The sequence below is a fragment of the Geotrypetes seraphini genome, chromosome 8 (assembly GCF_902459505.1).
Source record: "Geotrypetes seraphini chromosome 8, aGeoSer1.1, whole genome shotgun sequence".
In the NCBI taxonomy this organism is placed as follows: domain Eukaryota; kingdom Metazoa; phylum Chordata; class Amphibia; order Gymnophiona; family Dermophiidae; genus Geotrypetes; species Geotrypetes seraphini.
In genome coordinates, this window is record NC_047091.1 from 193787952 (window position 1) to 193809797 (window position 21846).

A 21846-nucleotide genomic window follows, 5' to 3' on the forward strand; every position below is an offset into this window, starting at 1 on the left:
TATGTTGGGCTCATCACATAGCACCTGAAATGCATTTGACACTCCCTCAGTCCACACCTATGTATATCAATAGCACGCCTATATGTTGTCTTTGCTGGCAGTAAAGTGAGTGCTATACAGCCACAGTTTTCACTTTTACAGAGATGTCACTGGTAACAAACACCATATATGTGCACAATGCAACATAACATAAGAATAGCCATACTGAGTCAGACCAGTGGTCCTTCTAGCCCAGTATTCTGCTTCCGACAGTGGCCAATTCAGACCTTTAGACATTGCTTAAAGAGGTATGTTGACTTCTTACATGCAGAATAATGTTCAAAATTTTGACCCATAAGAACACAAGTACCTGGCAGAAACCCAGATAGTAGCAACATTCCATGCTACTGATCTAGGGCAAGCAATAGGCTCCCCCCATGTCTATCTCAATAGCAGACTATGGGCTTTTCCTCCAGGAACCTCTCAAGAGCCAGTCGCGCCAATTGCTATAACCACATCCTCTAGCAAAATACTACTTCATGGTCTGCATCTTATACATGGCTACTTTATGGTATATATCCACGCATGTGGTAAAAGGTCCCTGGGTACATGCCATACCACAAACACTCCTCTATACTGTAAGTTTCAACAATGATTCAATGCAGTTTACAACAAGATTTCTAATCAGTGATCATGAACAATGAGCTGCATCCTCTGAAGTATCGGGATATGTAGCTGCATTCATCTGGGTAGTTGGCAGTACACCTCTGGATGTTAAGAATTATCAGGAAAGGAATGGAAAACAAAGATGAAAATGTTATATTGCCCTTGTATCACTCTATGGTGTGGCCGCACCTTGAATACTGTGTGCAGTTCTGGTCACCATATCTCAAAAAAGATGTAGCAGAATTAGAGAAGGTACAGAGAAGGGTGATGAAAGTGATAAAAGGTTTGGGCCAATTTCCCTATGAGGAAAGGTTAAAGCATAGGGCTCTTCAGCTTAAAGAAAACAGCTCAGGGGTGATATGATAGAAACATAGAAACATGACGGCAGATAAAGGCCAAATGGCCCATCTAGTCTGCCCATCCGCAGTAATCATTATCTCTTTCTCTCTCTGAGAAATCCCATGTGCCTATCCCAGGCCATCTTGAATTCAGACACAGTCTCTGTCTCCACCACCTCTTCCAGGAGACTATTCAATGCATCTACCACCCTTTCTGTAAAAAAGTATTTCCTTAGATTACTCCGGAGCCTATCACCTCTTAACTTCATCCTATGCCCTCTCATTGCAGAGTTTCCTTTCAAATGAAAGAGACTCAACTCATGCGCATTTACATTACGTAGGTATTTAAACATCTATATCATATCTCCCCTCTCCTGCCTTTCTTCCAAAGGGATTCAAGACAAAGTTGGACAAGTTCCTGCTGAATTGGAACATACGCAGGTAGGGCTAGTCTCAGTTAGGGCGCTGGTCTTTGACCAGAGAGCCGCCGCGTGAGCGGATTGCTGGTCACGATGGACCACTGGTCTGACCCAGCAGCGGCAATTCTTATGTTCTTATCTTTAAGTCTGTCCCTATATGCCTTATGATGAAGACCACACATCATTTTAGTAGCCTTCCTCTGGACCGACTCCATCCTTTTATATCTTTTTGAAGGTGAGGTCTCTTTGAAGGTGAGGTCTATAAAATACTGAGTGGAGTGTTCACTCTTTCCAAAAATAATAGGACTAGGGGGCATACAATGAAGCTATTAAGTAGTAGATTTAAAACAAACCTGAAAAAATATTTCTTCACACAACATGCAATTAAACTCTGGAATTCATTGCTGGAGAATGTGGTGAAATCAGTTAGCTCAGCGGGGTTTTAACAAGGTTTGGATAATTTCCTAAATGAGAAATCCTTAGGCCATTATTGAGATGGTTTGGGGAAAGACAACTTGGGATTTGCTAGGAATTTGGGAGCTAGGTTGGCCACTGTTGGAAACAGGATACTGGGCGTGATGGACTTTCGATCTGTCCCAGTATGACAATTCTTATGTTCTTATGGGGATAGCTCTTGGGTTTGGTCACACATATATATTGTGTAAATATTGTTCTATGATAAGCAGCAACATAATGGCCATTCAGTAGACAGGTTGTATGGCAGCCATATCAATTTTTAATTGTGCCATCTGTATGCATGTGCATAAGTGGAGACTTGTGTGGGGATATTCACATTTAATGCAGCTATCTAACCATATTTGTAAAATGAGGGTTTAAGTTTGTCCAGTTATAGACTGGGTCCTTAGCCATTCATCTGTTTTATGAATACCCAAGAGAGAACTGATCATCACTCTCTCTGTATTTCTTTTCAGCACTAACCTCTACAGTTTTAAAACAAATACGAAATACTCTACTGCTCCACACGACTCATTACCTTCCACTATCCTGAAATGCCTGATCACCGTAAGTTGAACCATCGGTTATGTGCCCTCCAGGTGGGAAACTGCATCTATTTTCCACTGCATTAAGAGCACCAAAAAGAGTGAATCCATTTATTCAAACTATCACCCCAAAGCCAATTCTCTCATTTCCAAACTTGTGGGAAATATTGTCTCTCAAGAAATGTAAGACTATTTAGAGGGAACACATGAATTACACCCATGTCAAACAAGCTTCAGACGACATCACAGTATCGAGACTGTATTGATTGGGATTATTATCTTTATTCAAAGTAACATTGATCAAGATAAAACTATTAGTAGCATTTGATCTTGTTGATTATTCACTCTTATTTACCAAGCTACAAAATTTCAGAGAAGGTCCTGGATTAAGAACATAAGAATAGCCTTACTGGGTCAGACCAGTGGTCCATCAAGCCCAGTAGCCCATTCTCACAGTGACCAATCCAGGTCCCTAGTACCTGGCCAAAACCCAAGGAGTAGCAACATTCCAGAACCCCAAAGAGTATCAGGATTCCATGCAGAATCTCAAAGAATAGCAAGATTCCGGAACCCCAAAGAGTGACAACATTCCATGCGGAATCCCCAAGGAGTAGCAACATTCCATTCTACCGATCCAGGGCAAGTAGTGGCTTCCCCCATGACTTTCTCAATAACAGATTATGGACTTTTCCTCCAATCATATCTTTCAAATAGGACACGTTGACCTCACTGGCAGAGGGTGCATTCTAACATGTGGTATTATTCAGGAATGGCTCCTAGCCATTTAAACAACACTTAGCTAAGCAGTAATCTTCAGTGCAAGATGGCCACTTAGCGGCTAACCAGGTCATAGACTATGTTGCACCATGCAGCCGGTTAGTGGCAATATTTATTGACTGACTGGTTAAGTTGAGTGGCCAGACAGACTGCATAGTTATTTATTTATTTAAAAATTTTCTATCTCGTTTATCAACTAAGCGGGTAACAGGTAATATATAAAAGTAACAAATATTGCCTATCAATTAATACATCATCAAATAAAAACCTCAAGGGGAGCAATAGCTGGTCTATCTTTGGTCGTATAATTTAGCCAACCAGCCAATGAACATTAGCTTAACCAGCTATGTTTTTAGTTGGCACCCCCCCCCTTTCCGGAAATTCAGTGCTGGTTGAATTTGCTACCAATTTTGGAGATAGCCGGCCTGACTCTTGTGTCCTGAATAATTGGGCCCTATATCTTTATGTCACCTCTACTAACTCTTATCCATTCACTTGAACTGATCTTATTTGCTTATGCTGATGATATTCAAATTTTTTCTTGCCTGGATACATCTAATCTTCAAGCTGTTCAAAGTTAGTAAGATACTTACAACCATCTCAAGCTGGATGGTACACTAACAAAATGAAACTCAGTCCTGAAAAGTCACTTATTTTTAATTATCTGGAAATTGAAACGACGAGTAAAGTGATTAAATTTACTGATGACACTAAACTGTTCAAAGTTGTTAAAATACATGGGGATTGTGAAATATTGAAGACTGACCTTAGGAAATTGGAAGACTGGGCGTCCAAATGGCAGATGAAATTTAATGTGGACAAATACAAAGTGATGCTCATTGGGAAGAATAACCTGAATCACAGTTACCGGATACTAGGGTCCACCTTGGGTATAAGTGCCCAAGAAAATGATCTGGGTGTCATCGTATACAATACGATGAAATCTTCTACCCAATGTGTGGCGGCGGCCAAAAAAGCAAACATGATGCTTGGAATTTTTTAAAAAGGGATGGTTAACAAGACTAAGAATGCTATAATGCCCCTGTATCACTCCATGGTGCGACCTCATCTGGAATATTGCGTTCAATTATGGTCTCCATATCTCAAGAAAGATATAGTGGCGCTAGAAATGGTTCAAAAAAGAGCAACCAAGATGATAAAGGGGATGGAACTCCTCTCGTATGAGGAAAGACTAAAATGGTTAGGGCGCTTCAGCTTGGAAAAGAGACGGCTGAGGGGAGATATGATTGAAGTCTGCAAAATCCTGAGTGGAGTAGAACGGGTACAAGTGGATCAATTTTTCACTCCATCAAAAAATACAAAGACTAGGGGACACTCGAAGGTTTAGGGAAATACTTTGTAAAACTAATAGGAGAAAATTTTTTTCACTCAGAGACTAGTTAAGCTCTGGAAAAACATTGTGGTAAGAACGGATAGCATAGCTGGTTTTAAGAAAGGTTTGGACAAGTTACTGGAGGAAAAGTCCATAGTCTGTTATTGAGAAAGACTTGGGGGAAGCCACTGTTTGCCCTGGATCGGAAGCAGTGCTCCCTCTAAGCGGGCGGGTGTTGTGAGCAAAATTTTTTTCGCTGTGCGCTACAAATATCGGGCGCCAGCAAGTTATGAGCCAACTCGCCCGATTCTCCTCTCGCCGCCCTGCCCGCCGTGCGCTGTGACGTGAAACTTGTGCGCTGGATGTAATATTTTGTGCGCCAGCGCACGCCAGCGCAGCTTAGAGGGAACACTGATCGGAAGCATGGAATATTGCTACTCCTTGGGTTTTTGCCAGGTACTAGTGACCTGGATTGGTCACCATGAGAACGGGCTACTGGGCTTGATGGACCATTGGTCTGACTCAGTAAGTCTATTCTTATGTTCTTATGTTCCTTTTTACCAGGCAAGGTACACAAGTCACCTTACTCCCAATATATATTGCAGGAACTCAGATACCCTTAGTGAAAACTTTAGGTGTGAACCCAAGCTTGAACTTAAACTAACATAATGCTTCAGTGATCAAATTAAGTTGATTCACTCTATTCATTACATGGCAAACCTTTCTCCATGCACTGGTCATCAGTATCCTGGAGTATTTAATGTACTACTCTGCAACTTGTACTATGTTGTAACTTGTTCAAAATATTGCAATTATTAAACTAATAACAGTTTCTAATAAATTTGATCATGTGACCCCTTTGCTTAAAGAGTTATGTTGACTTCTTCTTACACGCAGAATAAATTTTGACCCATAAGAACATAATAGCCATATTGGATCAGACCAATGGTCCATCTATCCAGTAGCACAACCAAAAGGTTGACCCTAAATACTCCACAGAAAAAAAATCTGATAAAACCAAAGACACTGTGGAGAAGATGATCAAGATGCAAGCTTTATTAAAAGTTCAATTTAATAATCCATGAAAAGAAATATCTAGGACCCAAATCGTTGGGGACTATAGACCCAACACGGTCCGTGTTGTGACAAAACTGTCTTCCTCAGGAGTCCCTAAAAGGTCCTGGCACAGAAACTCATGGATCAGAGGCTAAAAGCGAGTCTTGGCAAAACTCAACCGCACAGTTTTGCCAAGGGTCGCTTTTAGCCTCTGATCCACGAGTTTCTGTGCCAGGATCTTTTAGGGACCCCTGAGGAAGACGTTTATGTCAAAAAACGGACCATGTTGGGTCCATAGTCCTCCAACGATTTGGGTCCGAGATATTTCTTTTTGTGGATTATTGGATTGAACTTTTAATAAAGCCAACATCTTGATCATTTTCTCCACAGTGTCTTTGGTTTTACCATCTATCCAGTATCCTGTTTCGACAGTGACCAATCCAGAAACCCAAATACTGTAGTAGAAAGATTCCGGAACCTGAAAGAGTAGTAAGATTCCAGGCAGAATCTCAAACAATAACAAGATTCCAAATAGAATCTCAAAATAGTAACATTGCACGCTACTGATTCCAGGGCAAGCAGTGGCTTCCCCCATGTCTATCTCAATAACATTTATCATAGTGGGTTTTTTCCACAATGTCTACAAGGACTACTAAAAGAACAAAGGAGAGGCTTCATAAATCCACAGCAATGGAGACATGAAGAGCAGATCCCAAACAATAATGTGAACAAATCCTTTATTACAGAAATACAACTAAAACAGTCCTTAAAAATACCTGACATGGGCCATGTGTCACCTAAACATGGACTGCATCAGATCTACATGCTATAAACAAACAAAAAAAGTAAACAAATATATTATAGCAAGCATAAAATCAATAAAAGAGATCCAAAAATTGTTTCATGTGAATGGATGGTGAAATTGAAGTATCCTTATATACTGTATATATTCACACATGCATCTGATAGTGAAGTAGGAAAACCATAAATTAGAATAATAGTGAAATCATGCCAAGTCACACGCATCTGGGACCCTTCTCCAGCTCACACTCATAACTTTACTACTCTTACGCATTGCTGCTTTTTCCTTTTCTTGCCTCTGATCCTGGCCCAGTATGTTTCACTTTCCTGGCTCCCGTGGGGGTCCTGCTGAACTTGCAAAAGCAGAAGCATTAAAGATATGCTGCTTCCAGCCAAGGTGGGGCCTTTCTGCTGCCACTGCCCTACCTCCAGAAACCAGAAGTATTGTCAGAGGAGGGGGAACAACAGAAGAATGGTCCCACATAGGCCAGAAACATGGTACCAGTCTCAAGTAATTTCAGCAGACCATATTCGTAGGGGATCTGACTCAAGGGCTTCAAGGTAAAATAACACTATTCGCCGATGACGCCAAACTATGTAATATAGTAAGTGAATGCAGTTTACAGAATTATATGGCGCAGGACCTGCTTACATTGGAAAGTTGGTCCTCAACATGGCAGCTAGGCTTCAATGCTAAGAAATGTAAGGTCATGCACCTCGGAAGCGGAAATCCATGCAGGACGTACTTCTTGAACGGAGAAACTTTAACTAGGACTTCAGCAGAACGAGATTTAGGAGTAATCATCAGTGCAGACTGAAAACTGCCAATCAAGTGGAGAAGGCTTCATCTAAGGCAAGGCAGATATTGGGTTGTATCAATAGAAGTTTCGTCAGCCAAAAACCTGAAGTCATAATGCCGTTGTACAGGGCCATGGTGAGACCTCATCTGGAGTACTGTGTGCAATTCTGGAGGCCACATTACAGTAAAGATGTGTGCAGAATTGAATCAGTTCAGCAGACGGCCACCAGGATGATCTCGGGACTCAAGGGTCTCTCGTACGAAGAGAGACTGAACAAATTGCAGCTCTACACTCTCGAGGAACGTAGAGAGAGGGGAGATATGATCGAAACATTTAAGTACCTCACGTGATGTGTCAAAGTGGAAGATGATATTTTCTTTCTCAAGGGACCCTCGGCCACAAGAGGGCACCCACTCAAACTCAGGGGCGTAAAATTTCATGGCGACACCAGAAAGTATTTTTTCACAGAGAGAGTGGTTGATCATTGGAACAAGCTTCCAGCGCAGGTGATCGAGGCAGACAGCGTGCCAGACTTTAAGAATAAATGGGATACCCATGTGGGATCCCTATGAGGGTTAAGATAAGGAAATTGTGTCATTAGGGCATAGACAGGGGGTGGGTAAGCAGAGTGGGCAGACTTGATGGGCTGTAGCCCTTTTCTGCCATCATCTTCTATGTTTCTATGAGTAAGGAAAGTAATAGATCTCTCTTGGGTGTTGTGCTGCTTTCGGAGTGGAGAAGGGCTGCTTTCTGGGGTGTTTTGTTGTGGGAGGAATGGAGTAGTAGGAGAGGTTATGACTGGTGCTCTATACCTTTCATGGTACCAGGGTTGGTTCCTCCTGGGCCTTGCAGTGTTTTCCATGGCGGCAGCTGCCTCCTGGCAGGTTACATGGTCAGCGGGCTCTGCCAGCACCATAAATGGAAGCTGTAGCAGTATTTGAAAGATGGCAGTGTGCATTGGGCTTTGGTTTTCTTGGTACCAGCTGTTGCCAGAGCTTGTGGTGGGCAGTGGTGGGAAAGCGATAACGGCATAATTTCTGAGGACAGATGAGGAAATGGAGGAGTACAGTGGAATGAGATGGGGTAACAGGTTGCAGTGCAGAGGGTGGGGTGCTATGTGCTAGAGGGTAAAGGGAGTGGAGATATGAGCGTGGGTGGGGTGCAAGCAACATAAAGGATGTTGCACGGGACTAGGTGGGCACCTAAGACAGAAGCATTAGGCAATTGCATAAGTGGAAGCAATAGGATGAGTTACTTCTACAAGCAGGAAGGGGAGGCCAGGGTGGTCTTCAAATAACTCATAGAAACATGACGACAGATAAAGGCCAAATGGCCCATCTAGTCTGCCCATTTAAACTTGATATTGCTGAAGGGTTGTTGGATAAGATTTGCCTCTTTGCGGATGATACCAAAATCTGCCCTAGAGTAGACATGCTGGATGGTGTGAATAACAAGAAGAAAGACCTGGCGAAGCTTGAAGAATGGTCTGAAATTTGGCAGCTAAAATTTAATGCTAAGAAATGCAAGGTCATGAATTTGGGCTGCAAAACCCGAGGGAATGGTACAGTTTAGGGGTGAAGAACTTATGTGCACAATGGAAGAGTAGGACTTGGGTGTGATTGTATGTGATGATCTTAAGGTGACCAAACAGGTTGAAAAGGTGACGGTGAAAGCCAGAAGGATGCTAGGTTACATAGGGAGAGGAAGGCTACTAAAATGCTGTGTGGTCTTCATGATAAGGCTTATGGGGACAGACTTAAAGATTTCAATCTGTATACTTTGGAGGAAAGGCAGGAGAGAGGAGATATGATAGAGACGTTTAAATAAATTACTGCAGCAAAAAAATTATTGCAAAAATGTTATAAGCCAAGTGGTGGAACTATCCTTTGAAAAACCATTTAAGTAAAGTGGAGAAAAAAGCCTCAACTAATTTTATATGCAGACGGCAACCCAATGAGTTTCTTAGCCGTTCTTACTCTGTATCATAGGCAAAAAAACTTCACTATTTCTCTAAATGAAATCTTTCAAATAGGAAAATATTTCACCACTGTGCACAGGGAACAGGAAAAAGAACCTTCAGGAAGGTAACACTTATCTTCACAGCTATTGATGTAAGCCAGGATCGCGATCCAAAGACGCAACGATCTTACTGCAGTCACATTTCCGGCATTGAAGTGAAGACAAGGAACCAATGTCCAGATCCAACAAGGCACTTGTTTCACCAACGAATGGCTGCTTCAGGGAATTCCCTCAAGCAGCCATTCATAAGAACATAAGCATCGCCTCTGCCGAGTCAGACCATAGGTTCATCATGCCCAGCAGTCCGCTCCCGCAGCGGCCCCCCAGGTCAAAGACCTGTTAGTGATCTTTTACTTAAAACATTTGGCCTTGTATAGTATCCCTCTAACCATACCCCTCAATCCCTCTTTCCTTCAGGAACTTGTCCAATCCCATTTTGAAACCCAAAATCGTACTCTGCTCATCCACCAACTTGGAAGCGCGTTCCAGGTGTCCACCACCCTCTGAGTGAAGAACTTCCTAACATTTGCTCTGAATCTGTCTCCCTTCAATTTATTTGAGTGTCCTCTTGTTACTGTTGCCCCTGCCAGTCTGAAGAATCTGTCCCTCTCTACCTTCTCTATACCCGTCATGATCTTGTAAGTTTCTATCATATCCCCCTAAGTCTCCGCTTTTCCAGGGAAAAGAGCCCCAGCCTCTCCAGCCTCTCAGCATATGAAAGGTTTTCCATGCCCTTTATCATTTTTGTAGCTCTTCTCTGAACCCTCTCGAGTATCGCCATATCCTTCTTAAAATACGGTGACCAGTATTGGATGCAGTACTCCAGATGCGGGCGCACCATCACCCGATACAGCGGCAGGATAACCTCCTTGGTTCTTGTAGTGATACCTTTTTTGATAATGCCCAACATTCTTTTCTCCTTCATGGATGCCACTGCGCATTGTGCCACCGGCTTCATTGTTTTATCCACCAAGACCCCCAAGCCCTTTTCTAGATTGCCTTCCCCCAATACCATCCCCCCATCGTGTAGTTGTACATCGGGCTTCCTTTCCCTATGTGCAAGATTTTACATTTCTCTACATTGAAGCTCTTCTGCCATTTATTTGCCCTATCACTCAGCTTGTTCAGGTCCCTTTGTAGTTCTTTACATTCCTCGATAGTTCTAACCCTACTGGAGAGTTTTGTGTCGTCCGCAAATTTTATAACTTCACATTTCTTCCCTGTTTCCAGGTCATCTAATATAATAAAGCCCTAAGCGAGGAAGCGCACTCAAACCTGCGTGCTCCCGTTTTCCGTGAGCTGTAGGGACCCGCAGGTAGGAGTACGCATGCACACGGCGGCACGGAGCCTGTCGGCCACGGCGGCTCGGAGCCTGTCGGCCGCGGTGGCTCTTGCCGTCTGAAGGATAAAGCCAAGTAAGTTGCCACCACCTCCATTTCCATCACAGTATGGGGTAGCCTGTGCCGGATCCTGGCCAGAGGCAGGACATTTTTCAGCCACAGGTGCAGGCATCTCGGTTCTCTCCTCGCTTTCCATTGATCTCAGTGACAAAGTGCTGCGATGGCTGGGGCAACGGAATGCCGCACTGCTCTTGACCTTTCCCACGCTTGGGCTCTGAGGTTTGGGAGCCATTGGCCTCATGGGAGAATTAGGCAAATCAACTTAAGTTCTCATCTGAGTGGAACCTTTTGGTTCATCACAATCAGAACAAAACACTTCCCTAGCGAATGGGCTCAGACTTCTGCAGGACTGTATTGGATTAGAAGCACCCAGACTGGTGCTCTCTGATGTCCTGTGGCCTTTAGCCTCAACAGTAAGCAAATCATATTCAAAACTTGAGATGGGGGGGGGGGGCGGTAAGGGACTAAGGGAGCTGGCCAGACCGCGGGAAGAGAAAGGGGGGTAGGGGAAACGCTGCAGCTGCACAGGGAAGTGGTGTGAGGGGAGGGAAATGGAGGGGGAAGGAATGCTGCTGTGGCTGCTGCACAGGGAAGTGGTGGGAGAGAAATGCTGCTGCATAGGAGGCAGGGAGAGAGACAGATAGATAGAAAGAAAAGAAGAAAGACACAGGGCAGGGAGAGACACAGAAAGACAGACAGACAAAGGGGGCCAGGGAGAGAGACAGACAGCGGGAGGGAGAGAGAGACAGAAATAAAGACACACAGACATATATTCTAGCACCCGTTAATGTAACGGGCTAAAATACTAGTTAATAAATATATTGAACAGCAGCGGTCCCAGCACTGACCCCTGTGGGACGCCACTCGTGACCCCTTTCCAGTCAGAGTAGTGTCCTTTTACTCCTACCCTCTGCCTTGTTGGATCTGGACATTGGTTCCTTGTCTTCACTTCAATGCCGGAAATGTGACTGCAGTAAGATCGTTGCGTCTTTGGATCGCGATCCTGGCTCACATCAATAGCTATGAAGATAAGTGTTACCTTCCTGAAGGTTCTTTTTCCTGTTCCCTGTGCACAGTGGTGAAATATTTTCCTATTTTGAAAGATTTCAAAGCTGCTCTATTCCATTCGTGGCACCTGTTTTCTCTGTCCCAGTTACCTGGCCGCCTGTTGACACCTGAAGTGCATTCAAGTGTTCTTCATTCCTGGCATTTTTGTTGGAGGGCCTTGGTCGTGTTGTTGGAGGGAGACCCTCAGGTTTCAGATCAGTTGTCCATTAGGGGGAGCCCGCAGTTCCTTCCAGGCAGCGATAACCCCATCTTTACATGCTGGTCTGGGGAGGGATTGATTCTTCTTGAACATCTATTGGAATCTGATGGAACTATAAAATCTTGGGCTTCCCTTCCCATGCTGCTTCTCCTGTCAATCCGATCCATGCAGTCGATTGGGGGCGTGCCTCCGATCACCCCCATTTGCATGCAGATGGTTGGCGAATCGGTCGGCCTGCCTCCAATCGCCCATGGATCGGATACAGATCGGAGGGTTAGTGAATCTAGCCCTAAGTTAGTCCCTTTCCCCAGGTGTGTAGAGGGAAAAGTTCTAGCAGGACATGCTCAGAGAAGTGACGTCAGTTTTGTGTGCCTGCTCCCTCTGGTAGTAGCTACTGGTACATCTACCAGCCCAAACTACCTGAACAACCGCCTCATCCACAACACCTCAACCAGACATAGGAAAACTCACACTCCATTCTCATACCCCCCAATTAAGGAGATCAAACGGAAAAAACTATATGATGGCCTCCTAGCCACTCAAGCAGCCAAAGTAGACAACCAAATCGCCAATCTACTGACAGCATCCCTAGACTACAAAACTTTTAGAAAAGAAATAAAGACCATACTCTTCAAGAAATCCCTGAAAACCAAATAACACCGCAAATTTCAAATACCGCCTCTCACTAAAGCCACCAACCCAAAACAACTAGCCCAGCGGTTCCCAACCCTGTCCTGGAGGACCACTGGGCCAGTCGGGTTTTCAGGATAGCCCTAATGAATATGCATGAGAGAGATCTGCATATAATGGAGGTGCCAGGCATGCATATCTGCAGCCATGCATATTCATTAGGGCTATCCTGAAAACCCGACTGGCCTGGGAGTCCTCCAGGACAAGATTGGGAACCACTGAACTAGCCAAACTCATTTCTTACTATCTTTGAAAAGGACCAGATATCTTTTTTGTAAGATTACATTATATTACATTAGTAATTTGTATTCCGCCATTACCTTGCGGTTCAAGGTGGATTACAAAAGCAAATTTCTGGACATGTCCAGAGGTGTTACAGAGTAGAGCAGGTTGCTTCAGAGGATTGAAATGTTTCATGCGGTGTTAGTTAGTCTTCATTGATTTCTTGAATAGTAAGGTTTTTATTTCTTTTCTGAAAGTTTTGTAGTCTGGGGATCATGATTAGTAGATTAGAGAGTTGGTGGTCAAGTTTTGCTGCCTGTGTGGCTAGAAGGCCATTGTACAGTTTTTTTCCATTTGATGTCTCTGATTGAAGGGTATGTGAATGGTGTCTGGGTTCTCCTGTGTCTGGTTGTGGTAGTTTGGATTAGGCGGTTGTTCAAGTGGGCTGGGCTGTCTCCATTTATGGATTTAAATAATAGACAGTAGAATTTAAATAGTATTCTTGCTTGAATTGGGAGCCAGTGTGAGTCAAGGTATGCTTCAGTGATGTGGTCGTGTTTTCTTAGTGAATATATTAATCTCAGGGCTGTGTTTTGTACTGTTTGTAGTTGTTTTATCATTGTTGCGGGGCAGGGAAGATAGAGGATGTTGCAATAGTCAATGAGACCTAGGACTAGGGACTGGACCAAGAGCTGGAATTGCTTTCTGTCGAAGAATTTTCAAACTTGCCTTAGGTTTCTCATGACCGCGAATGATTTCTGTATTGTTTTGTTGATTGTGGTTGCATGGTGCAGCATCTGTCTATCGCCATTCCCAGAAGTTTTAGAGTGGGTTGAATGGGGTATGTCAGGGGTAGGGAACTCCGATTCTCGAGAGCCGTATTCCAGTCGGGTTTTCAGGATTTCCCCAGTGAATATGCATTGAAAGCAGTGCATGCAAATAGATCTCATTGGGGAAATCCTGAAAACCTGACTGGAATACGGCTCTCGAGGACCGGAGTTCCCTAGGGTATGTGATTGAATTTATTACTAGGTTTGTTATGGTTGGGGTTTTGTTTTTGTCGAGAAGTATGAATTTTGTTTTGTCTGGGCTCAGTTTTAGTTTGTGGTCTTTGATCCATGTTGCCACTGTTTCTAGAGTTCTGTGTAGTGTGTCTGTCATGGTGGGTGTTGGCTGATCAAAAGGAAGGAGAATGCTGATATCATCTGCATAGCTATAGGAGGTCAAGCCTATTTTATCTAGGCAAGTGCCGAGGGATGCAATGTAGAGATTGAAGAGTGTTGGGGATAATGGCGATTCTTGGGGTATACCACAGGGGTTGGACCATGGTTCTGATTTTTCATTGTTTGTCTTTACTCTGTAGGTCCTGGATTGTAGGAATCCTTGAAACCATGTGTGTACTTTGCTTGTGATTCCTATTGCATCTAGTATTTGTAGCAGGATGTCGTGGTCTACCAGGTCAAATGCTACAGTGAGATCTAGTTGTATAATCAGCATTTTTTTTTGCCTATGCTGAGGTGTTGTCTAGCTGTGTCCAGAAGGGAGCCTAATAGTGTTTCCGTGCTGAAGATGGTTCTGAATCCAGACTGTGTAGGGTGGATCAAGTTGTGGCTTTCTAGGTAGTTGTTGAGGAGTTTAGCTATGAGTCCTTCCGTTAGCTTGACATATAATGGAATTGAGGTTATGGGTCTGTAGTTGGATAGTTGATCTGTTGCTCCTTTTGGGTCTTTTAAGATCAGGGTGACGATGTTTTCGGAGAGGTCTTGTGGGAAAAGGCCATCTGTGAGCATGGTTTGTATCCATTGCATGAGGAGAGTGCGGAATTTTAGGCTGGAGGTTTTTAATAGGTATGGAGGGCATTGGTTGAGGTCGCAAGCTGCGTGGCAGTATTTTTTATAGAGTTTGTTGAGGTCGGACCATTGTATTATGGAGAAGTGGGACTAGGTTCTATCTGCTGCAGCTGATTCTTTTTCTGTGGGGGGCATTGTGATCTCTTCTAGGTGGGTTGGGGTTCTTGCGAAGTTTATCCTGGCAGTTGTAATTTTGTTTTTAAAGTATTCAGCTAAAAGGGTGGCTGAAAGGGGAGGGTTGTCATTTTTGGCTAGGTAGGGTTTGGTGTCTGTGAGTTCTTTTAGTAATTGGAATAATTTTTTTGTGTCCTGGGCTTCTATGCCTATTTGGTTTGTGTAGTATGTCTTTCTTTTTTCTTTTAGTTTTAGTTTGTATTGTTTGTTTAGTTTTCTACATGCTGCTCTTGTGTGTTCTTGATTACCTTTTCTCCATTTTCTTTCTAGTCGTCTGCATTGTCTTTTGAGTAGGAGTAGTTCGTTGTCAAACCATTTGACTGATCGTCTGCTGATTCTGGTTTTTGTTAGTATTGGGGCCAGCTCATCTAGGGTAGTTGTACTTATATTGTGCCATTGTGAGATGAAGTCTTTGGGGTCACATTCTTGGACTGTAGTATCTGTTTTGTTCCAAAATTTGAAGGGGTCGATATATGTACGTAATTTGTAGGTTAAGCTTTGGGGTTTTGGTTTGGTTCTGCCTTTGGCCCACTTGATATTGAAGGTGTATGTGTAGTGGTCTGAATAGATGGATCTGGACCACTTTCCATTTGAGGTTTGAATATCTGGTAGAATGGGTTGTTGGGTCATGAAGGCTGCAATGTCAAGCTGGTGACCTTTCTCGTGTGTGGTTTGTGGGTCTAAGATCTTGTAGGTTAAGGCTTCGAGGTAGGATAGTAGGTTTTCTACTTGCTTAGAGGTATGGTCTTCAAGATGGAGGTTTATATCTCCTAGGATTAGGTTGTAAGTTGCCATTAGTGAATTTCGGTATATAAAATCTTCAAATTCTGGTCTTGCTGTGTTCCAATTCCCTGGTGTTATGTAGCAGAGCATGCAGGTTATGGATCCTTTTAGTGTGGTGCATGAAAGTTGGCAGGCTAGTAGATCCATGTATGGGGTGGACGTTTTGTCTAGTATGTTTAAGTTTAGGGAGTTTCTAACTAAGATGCCTAGACCTCCTCCTCTTTTTTTCCCCCTGCAGACCACTGTTATCTTGTATCCCTTCAGGCAAACTTCTGTTATCCTGGAGTTCGAGTCTGAGGTTAGCCAGGTTTCAGTGAGGAAGAGGAAGTCTAGATTTTCGGTTTTTATCCTGTCTTTGGGCCTAGAGCTCTGATGTTTATGTAGGCACATGTTAGTGTGGAGTATTCTGTTTGTGCACTATTTGTTGTTTTTGGATAGACAAGAGCTCTTGGTTAAGGGTGTGGTTTAGTCCTGGAAGGGTTCGTTGGTCTTCTCCTCCATGTTGGTGTGATGATGTAGTGTATGCATAACGTGACCATTTATTTTTTTCATTAAAACGGGACATCTATTAATATTCAGTCCCGCCCCCAATCTCGCTCTATCCCCACCCCAATCCTGCCCTAGCCCCACCCCCAATTTCTTCCATTCAATTTTCATGTACACATAATATCTTATTTCATAATGGAAACCATAAAATAAAAAAAACACAAAGCACCCTATACACAGAGAAAATATTAAATATCATTTATATTTGGGGGATTTCAACGATATCACCTCAGTAACTATAGAAAAATAGACAAATATAGTGCAAAATATAGACAGCAGGTATAAATTCTCAAAACTGACACATTTTTATCACTAAATTGAAAATAAAATCATTTTTCCTACCTTTGCTGTCTGGTGATTTCATGAGTCTCTGGTTGCATTTCCTTCCGACTGTGCATCCTATCTTTCATTTCTTTCTGCACTCAGGCCCAACAATTGTCCCTTTCTAATCCCTTCCTCCTTCCTTCCTATGTCCTTAGTGCCCCCAGTGCCTTCCAATGTCCTTAGTGTCCCCAGCGCCTCCTTCCTATGTCCTTAGTGCCCCTTTCTATATCCTTGGTGCCCCCAGTGCCTGCTTCCTATGTCCTTAGTGTCCCCAGCGCCCCCTTCCTATGTCCTTAGTGTCCCCAGCGTCCCCTTCCTATGTCCTTAGTGCCCCCAATGCCTCCTTCCTATGTCCTTAGTGTCCCTAGCGCCCCCTTCCTATGTCCTTAATGCCCCCGTGCTTCCTTCCTATGTCCCCTCACTGCCTTCCAGCCTTTGTCCCACTCCCTCCCAAAAAGCCTGCCAGCCTACCTCCCTCAAAGCCAGTCTGCCTGCCTACCTCCCCCAGAACCAGCCTGCCTGCCTACCTCCCCCAGAGCCTGTCTGTCTGCCTTCCCCAAAGCCAGCCTGCCTGTCTCCACCAAAGTCAGCCTGCCTGCCTACCTCCCCCAAAGCCTGCCTACCTACCTCCCTTCCCCCCCCCACTACCGCGGAAAACAAAAGCCTCCCTCTAGGCCCGATTTAAACTCCCCCCCCCGGGTCCACCGCCGCTGCTCCTCTGCTTACTTCCCGCTAATCGCGCCCAGAAGCCTTCTTCCCGACGTCAATTCTGACGTTGGAGAGGACGTTCCAGGCCAGCCAGGCAGCGATTGGCTGGCCCGGAACGTCCTCTCCAACGTCAGAATTGACGTCGGGAAGAAGGCTTCTGGGTGCGAGTAGTGGCAGGGAGGTAAGCAGAGGAGCAGCAGCGGTGGATCGGGGGGAAGTTTAAATCGGGCCTGGAGGGAGGCTTTTGTTTGTTTCTTTTGGTGCGGCAGGGGAGGGACAGGAAGCGATCGTTGTCCCCGCGCACAGCTTCAGGACGCTGTCCCTGAAAACGGGACATTTTGGCATCCTGAAGCTGTGTGTGGGGACAACGGGACAGGGGATCTGAAAATGGGACTGTCCCGTTCAAAACGGGGCGTATGGTCACCTTATGTATGCAGGTCTGGGAGTTTGTGTTTCTGTCTGTAATGGTTCTCCCGGCTGGGTGGTGAATTCTATTTGTAGTTGAAATAATTGGTATTGGGGAAATGTTTGCTGCAGCCTTCCAGTTGGTTAGGAGCAAGATGATCAGTAGTATAGTTTGTGTTTGTGGTATGGCTTTCATTGTGAAAGTTAGAAGGTAGAGGGTTGTTGGGAATGAGGTTGTAGGTTGGGGGTTAGATAGTTGATCTTTCTCTGGGGTTTGTTGGTGGCAAGTGATTGGGCTTCAGTGTGATTGTGTGTGTGGTTGGGGCTGGAAAAGGGTCCAGGTGATCTGGAGTAGGCAGGTTAAGGTTGATCTGTGTTTCTGTGGGGCAAGGTTGAGTCCAGGGTGGAGTGGCGGAGCTGGTCTCCCACACCCAGCCAACTCCCTCCCTTGCCAGCAGTCAGGCTCAGTTGGGGTAGCTCCCGATCAAAGTAGAACTGCCCTGAAGAGGAAAGTTTTCTTCTTTAGAAGAAGCGCCGCAAGGGCCGTTGGGGGCGGAGCTGGTCTCCCACACCTGGCCAATTCCCTCCCTTGCCGGCAGTCAGGCTCAGTTGAGGCAATTGGATCAAAATGGAGCTGCCCTGAAGAGGAAAGTATTCTTCTTTAGAAGAAGCACCACAAGGGCCATTGTAATCCGCCTTGAACCGCAAGGTAATGGCGGAATAGAAATCCCTAATGTAATGTAATCTACAGCCTGCATAAAAGGTGTTTTAAAGTCAGAAAAGGAATGATTTTCAGGCTGCTGTGTGTATGCTTCTGGAGGGACATAGCTAGCAGGCATAGACTGAGTATCACAAGTGATTCAAGGGCATTATAATATTTTCATCTTTGCTTTCCATTCCTTCATCTTTTTGTCTCCTAGTTTCACAAGGTCCTCTTGCAATTTTTCACAATCCTTATGTGATTTAACAACTTTGGATGAATTTGTGTCATCAGAAAATTTAATTATGTCACTAGTTATTCCCATCTCTAGATCATTGATAAATATGTTTAAAAGCAGGGGACCCAGCACAGACCCCTTGGGAACACCACTAATTACCCTTTGTCATTGAGAATATTGACTAGTCTTTCAACCAGTTCGTAATTCATAAAAGGACATGACCTCTTATCCCATGACTTTCTAATTTCCTCAGAAGTCTTTCATGAGGTACTTTGTCAAATGCCTTTTGAAAATCCAAATACACAATATCAACCGGTTCACCTTTATCAACTGGTTCATTCCCTCCCCCCCCCCTGCAAAGAAATGGTGAGGCAAGATTTCCCTTCACTAAATCCATGTTGGCGTTCTCTACCATTTTGCCCGCCACCAACATCAGGCTCACTGGTCTATAATTTCCTAGATCCCCTCACTTTGGCCACCCTATGCTAGATTTTAATGAAAAATTACAAATTACTAACAATAGCTCTGCAAGTTCATTTTTCAGTTCTATCGCTACTCCCCTTATCTTGTATTATAAGCCCACCAGGACTACAAAAAACCTATTGTACCTAACTTACACCAGTACAAGAGCCCTCAAGCCTGCAGGTGTCTTCTATTTATAGGGAATGTAGGTATTTGATGGTTTGGGGAGGGGCACAGAATTTCTCCCATAAGTGTACTAGTTAGAGTGGAATATCGGCCTGGGTCTCCTTCTCCGCAGTCCACTTCACTGACTACTAGACTGCTCCTCAGACATACTTGCTTCTCGAATAAGAAAGACTATATAATTTTCAGCTCTCAGAGTCAGGTATGTACTATCTTTGGTAGGTGGGAGAGGGTCAGCAACTAGGGGGGATTAAGAGGGATCATTCTTGGATCCCTCCAGTGGTCATCTGGTCAGTTAGGACACTTTTTTGTGTCTTATTCATGACTGAAACAGGTCTAGCCAAATGTCCTAATTCTGGGCCCACCCAGATCCCACCCTAATCCTGCCCAAAGCACCCCTCAACATACCCCTTTGTGATTTAAGTAAACTACAGAAAAAAAACCATTTGAAATATGAGTTTCGAAAATTGTGACATGGACATTTTATAGGGGGAAAAAACCCGACCATCTAGCACTTTAGACAGTTTTGGGATTTTTTTTTTTTCATTTGAAAATGAATCCTCTGACATCTCTGATTAGTTTTTATTGCTTTTCTTATATTCTCACAAGGTAGATTATGGCTTTATTTTATGTATTTTAAAAAATATACTGAATTTCATAACTTACTGCTTAAATAATCACTCCAGTACCATGAAATGATTATTGAAAAAATATTTGTATATGGAAATGGATGAATGAACCTAATGTGGCATTTTCTTATATTATGTAGGAATCCAACTGCTCTTTTGGATAATGTACTTGAACGTTCAATTCAAAGTGAAGGCTTGTCCAATGGCCTGTTTATGTTCCAGTGAACCCAAGATTACAGTCAATTGTCAGCAACAAAAACTTACTGAGATCCCATCAGAGATTCCCATTCAGAGTCAACGTATCTTCCTCCACAATAACAAAATAATTCAAGTAAAAGATAAAAGCCTAAGCTTATGTCATAATATGACTATTCTCCGGATTCATTCAAATAACATTTCTCTTATTGAGTCTCTGGCATTTTATGGATTACACAAATTGGAAGAATTAGATATTGGTGATAATATCAACCTGAAATCAATCAATCCCATCACTTTCCAAGGACTAACTCGACTTCACACACTGCACATTAATAGATGTGGTCTCCTTGAGCTTCCCAAGGGCATTTTCCAAGGATTGTTTTCCCTACAATTCCTGTACATTCAAAATAATAACTTGCAAAGTTTACATGACGATACCTTTCTGGACCTTGCCAACCTGACATATTTATTTCTGCATGATAACAAGATAAAAAGCTTGTCTGAAAATGTCTTTCGAGGACTAATCAGTTTGGACAGGCTTTTGCTGCACCAGAACAGAGTCAACCAGATTCATAGTCAAGCTTTTCATGACCTTGGAAAAGTAATGACACTGTATTTGTTCAATAACAACTTAACGGAGCTTCAGGGAGATTGTTTGACTCCATTGATAAACCTCCAGTATCTGCGTTTAAATGGAAATGAATGGATCTGTGATTGCAGAGCTTGGTCACTCTGGAATTGGTTTAAGCAGTTTAAAGGATCATCCTCAGAAGTGAAATGTCTTTCACCTGCTCACTTGCTAGGAAAAGACCTAAAAGCGCTTCAAAAAACTGAGTTTGAAGGGTGTTTGGATGCTTTTAATCAGATGAAAACAAGACATTTCAGCTCCAAGAATAGATCCGGGAAACTTTCAACTCCAGACACTCCATTAAAATCAAAGGATGAACTTAAAAAATGCTGTCAAGTTAATATTGATAAATCCTATATTTATGAATCCAAACATATGCCAGGAGTTGCTTCTCACAGCAGCAGGCTGTCACCCAATAACCCTCTTAAGGAAAAAGAAAGTATGTCGAAAATAAAGTCCCTTGAAAACCACAGTCCTATAAAAAATGGAACGCATAAGCAGATCAATGATTCTCCCTTTGGTACCTTCTCCAGGAATGCTGAGCATTCAATGAGCACACTCCAACCTGAATGGACGGAGTTGAATGAATCTTCTACTTTTCCAAGCAGAAGAAAGCAGGGTTGCTTGAAAAAGGCCAAGTCTAAATTCCAGTGTCACTTCAACAATCAAGGCACCAGTTCATCAGTACCATTAAAAGTACATTATTTTGGCCTATTTTTGGTTTGGTTTGGGTTTATCTGTTAAAGTATTTCCTGGGCTAACAGTTTAGGAGTTAGCTCGTGGCATCTTTTATAAGATGTAAACAAGAACTAAACTGTCTAAGAGAAATCTTTCTCACAAAATATTGCAAATTTACAATCTTTTTAAGAACTCACCTTGAGGAATTGTGCTCTTCTGCAGTGAAATTCAATTATTGTAATTTAAATATACAAAACTTCAGAAGTGTTTTATTACAATAAAAAACTGAAAAGGAAAATAGCTTTATAGAAGAAACATATGAAAGGTTTGGACAAGTTCCTGGAGGAAAGGTCCATAGTCTGTTATTGAGAAAAAACATGGGGGAAGCCACTGCTTGCCCTGGATCAGTAGCATGGAATATTGCTACTCCTTGGGTTTTGGCCAGGTACTAGTGACCTGGATTGGCTACCAAGAGAATGGGCTACTGGGCTTGGTGGACCATTGGTCTAACCCAGTATGGCTAGTCTTATGTTTTAGTTCTTATCTCTATAAAAAGGAAGAGAAAAAATCCT

The 21846-nt window shown here is 43.3% G+C and overlaps 1 protein-coding gene across 2 annotated transcripts in view; it reads left to right on the top strand.

Annotated features, from left to right (window-relative positions):
* RTN4R (reticulon 4 receptor) overlaps positions 1-21624 on the top strand; it is a 41385-nt gene extending 19761 nt beyond the window's left edge. For both annotated transcript variants that reach the window (XM_033956756.1, XM_033956757.1), the window contains exons 4-5: positions 2335-2425; positions 19911-21624. In XM_033956756.1, coding sequence (XP_033812647.1) covers positions 2413-2425; positions 19911-21340 — 1443 coding nt within the window. In that variant the 5' untranslated portion in view covers positions 2335-2412 and the 3' untranslated portion in view covers positions 21341-21624. The remainder of the gene's footprint in view (positions 1-2334; positions 2426-19910) is intronic.
* Positions 21625-21846: the final 222 nt, after the last annotated feature.